The sequence below is a fragment of the Corvus brachyrhynchos genome, unplaced genomic scaffold, assembly GCF_000691975.1.
Source record: "Corvus brachyrhynchos isolate BGI_N302 unplaced genomic scaffold, ASM69197v1 scaffold167, whole genome shotgun sequence".
Lineage (NCBI taxonomy): Eukaryota > Metazoa > Chordata > Aves > Passeriformes > Corvidae > Corvus > Corvus brachyrhynchos.
This window is the reverse complement of record NW_008239547.1, coordinates 3,458,076-3,460,725: the sequence shown is the minus strand read 5'-3', so window position 1 is coordinate 3,460,725 and position 2,650 is coordinate 3,458,076. Positions and strand designations below refer to the sequence as shown.

Sequence of the window (2,650 nt, the reverse complement as noted above, 5' to 3'; positions counted from 1 at the left end):
GTTTCGTGTGCAGCTCAATGCCCTGCCCACAGCCAGCACTGCAGCTTCTTCTGTCTGTCTGTCTGTCTGTCTGTCAGCAGACAGGTTCAAACCAATTCGTTTCCACCACAGCACCGCCTTTCAAAAAGATCCCACAAGCAGCAAAGCAACAGATTCTGCTAGGGGAAAAACATGGTGTTTTCCTCCATTTCAACATTAATAAAAGACTCTGCTTTTCAATGTCCACTCAGAGCCTGCTTTGCTTTTACCCCCGACTCACCTCCGGGAAAGTTGCATCCTATTCCAACAACAGCAACTTCCTCTGCAGTCTCAATCTCCATCTCCTGGGCTGCACAAGACAGGAGTAGTGTCAGTCCAGTCAAACAATTATGCATTTACCTTTACATAAATACTCGGTTAAAAGGTGAACTTCCCACAAACACACAAACTTGTTCGAAACTTGATTAATCTTGAATCTTGTACTGTTGGTTCTGACGACAAACGACACTTCCCACAAGTGACCTGAGCTGGACTATGTTTTTCCTCTTGTCTCTACTTTTAGAGGAAAATCCCCATTTAGTTCCCCAAACTCTCTCATGCACAGACACTTCCTTTTTACTTTTTAACCTCTGCTAACAAAAGGTGAATCTTTTCAACAAATTAGATGGCAAAGACAAGAATTCCCTTTGGGATCAAATTAAATACCCCAGTATAGAAGTGACAGATGATTTCTTTTTCCTTGATTCTGGGAAAGGAACTTGTCAGATGAGAATCAGTTCAATTGAACTAATTAGAACTCGCTAGGATGCCCACCTCTAAGCCCTGCAGTCCTCCTGGACTTCCTTCAACCAACAAAGAGGAGAAGATTCCTCTAGAAGGTTTTGTGGGGAGAGATTCTCATCTCAGGGATACCACAGCAAGTCCCAGAGAGCCTTTCTCAGTCACTGACTGACAGCAGTGAAGCAGAGATGAGGCTGTTTTACAGCCCCACACATCATTCAGAGTTATCATTTCTCGGAGGTTTGATTTGAAAGGTGAAATCAGAAATAACTGCTCAGATTCACACTTTGAAAAATTTACTTCCAGGTTCCATTAGCTAGGAGAGAAAAAGTTAAAAGGCCACCTTGCAAAAATAAGGAGATGAGAATCTGGCTTTCTAGAAGCAAATTCCATTTTACCAATAAGGTAAATTCAAAATTGACACAAGAATTATTTCCTTTAAATTCTTTCAGAATTGTCTATGATTTCTATTTTAATGTATGATTCCTTATTTTAATGTAATTGCTAAACTAAAGCTGTAAAGCCCAACAAAATACTTTGTACAAAAGTACTTCTAAGCATTTTTCCTAAGTTGGCACTTAAATAGCAAGTAATAGAAAATTAAGGACCTTCCAGTCACAACATAAAACAAATCTTTGGCATCTCTAGAGCTATCCAGTGAGCTATATAACTCTTACCTTATATCATCCCAATAGGGTGGAGTAATAGGCTGTCTGTGGAAGTCATTTATATAGGATTCTGTGTGGTTTCTTTTTTAAATGGGCATGCTAAATTGTTAACGCCTTTCAAAGGAAAAAAGAAAATGAGTCATGTGATTACTCAGTAACCCCGACTAAGGCTCAAAACTACTTCCCTGAAGTAATAAATTCTTGATGTCATAAGTTTTCACACCAAAGCAGTAGTAAAACCTGTCTTATCTAAATTTTTACAGTTAGCAAAACAGTTAATTAGCGATATCTTGTCATTAAATAGCCCATAAAAAATTTATGATCCTAAGAATATTATTTAAAAGGCTCTATCTTAAAATAACAACTCAATTTGGTTTGCTCTTTATATCAATAAATATTAAAGGTAATATTGAGCTTTCTTTCTAAAAACTGCCATCTTCTTTAAAGCCAGACAACAGTGAAATATCCAGAAGTAACCTCTGAAGGGATCAAGTCCGGTAGTCACTGCTAGATGCCTTTTTCACTCTCCCTCATCTGAATTCATCCCAACCACCTAAACTCATCTTTCTCCTCTTTTGACTTTGTAATGGAAACACAGGGTTACATTTACTTATGGTTAGTTTTCCTTGATTGCAGGACCCAACTCGTTCCACAAAGACAGCAAAAAAGCATTGTGCTGAGACAGTTTATTCTGCCATCAAATAGCTTCATAACCTGCTCTGAAAAGTTTTAAATTCTGCTCTCCATTTCATAGCTGAATACCTCAGTCACTTACTTTTCTGAATTCTGAGGTTGTTGGCAGTTACTTAACGATTTTTTAACTTAATTAACCCACTTCCCTGATATCCTTATAAGGCTTATTAACAAGATGGCTAGTCTGAAGGTGACTTGAGAATCTCCACAGTTTACACGTCTCTGAAGAGCACTCTTGTTAGTGCTGGTGCCATCAACATTCCCTGGCAGAACAGAATGTGGATTCATCAAGTGAACTAGGAATGCACTGTGGGACCTCCGTTACAATTTCACAATCAGCACCTGAAACCAATGGTTGCTAAGCCATATTTTGAGGTATTGGTTAGGTATTGGCAGAATATTGAAATAGATCCTGCACATCTGTGACCATAAATTGCAAGTTAAACCAATCTGAACCCCAGTGATCCAAACACAATATGAACAATGTGCCAGAGTAAGAAAGTGCTGTTCATGTCACTGGTTCTGAACAT

The 2,650-nt window shown here is 38.6% G+C and overlaps 1 protein-coding gene across 1 annotated transcript in view; it reads right to left on the bottom strand.

The window, feature by feature from the left end:
- Positions 1–320, bottom strand: part of LOC103620661 — a 10,912-nt gene extending 10,592 nt beyond the window's left edge. Inside the window, exon 1 of the mRNA XM_008639325.2 lies at positions 260–320. Coding sequence (XP_008637547.1) covers positions 260–320 — 61 coding nt within the window. The remainder of the gene's footprint in view (positions 1–259) is intronic.
- Between the last annotated feature and the right edge of the window lie 2,330 nt (positions 321–2,650).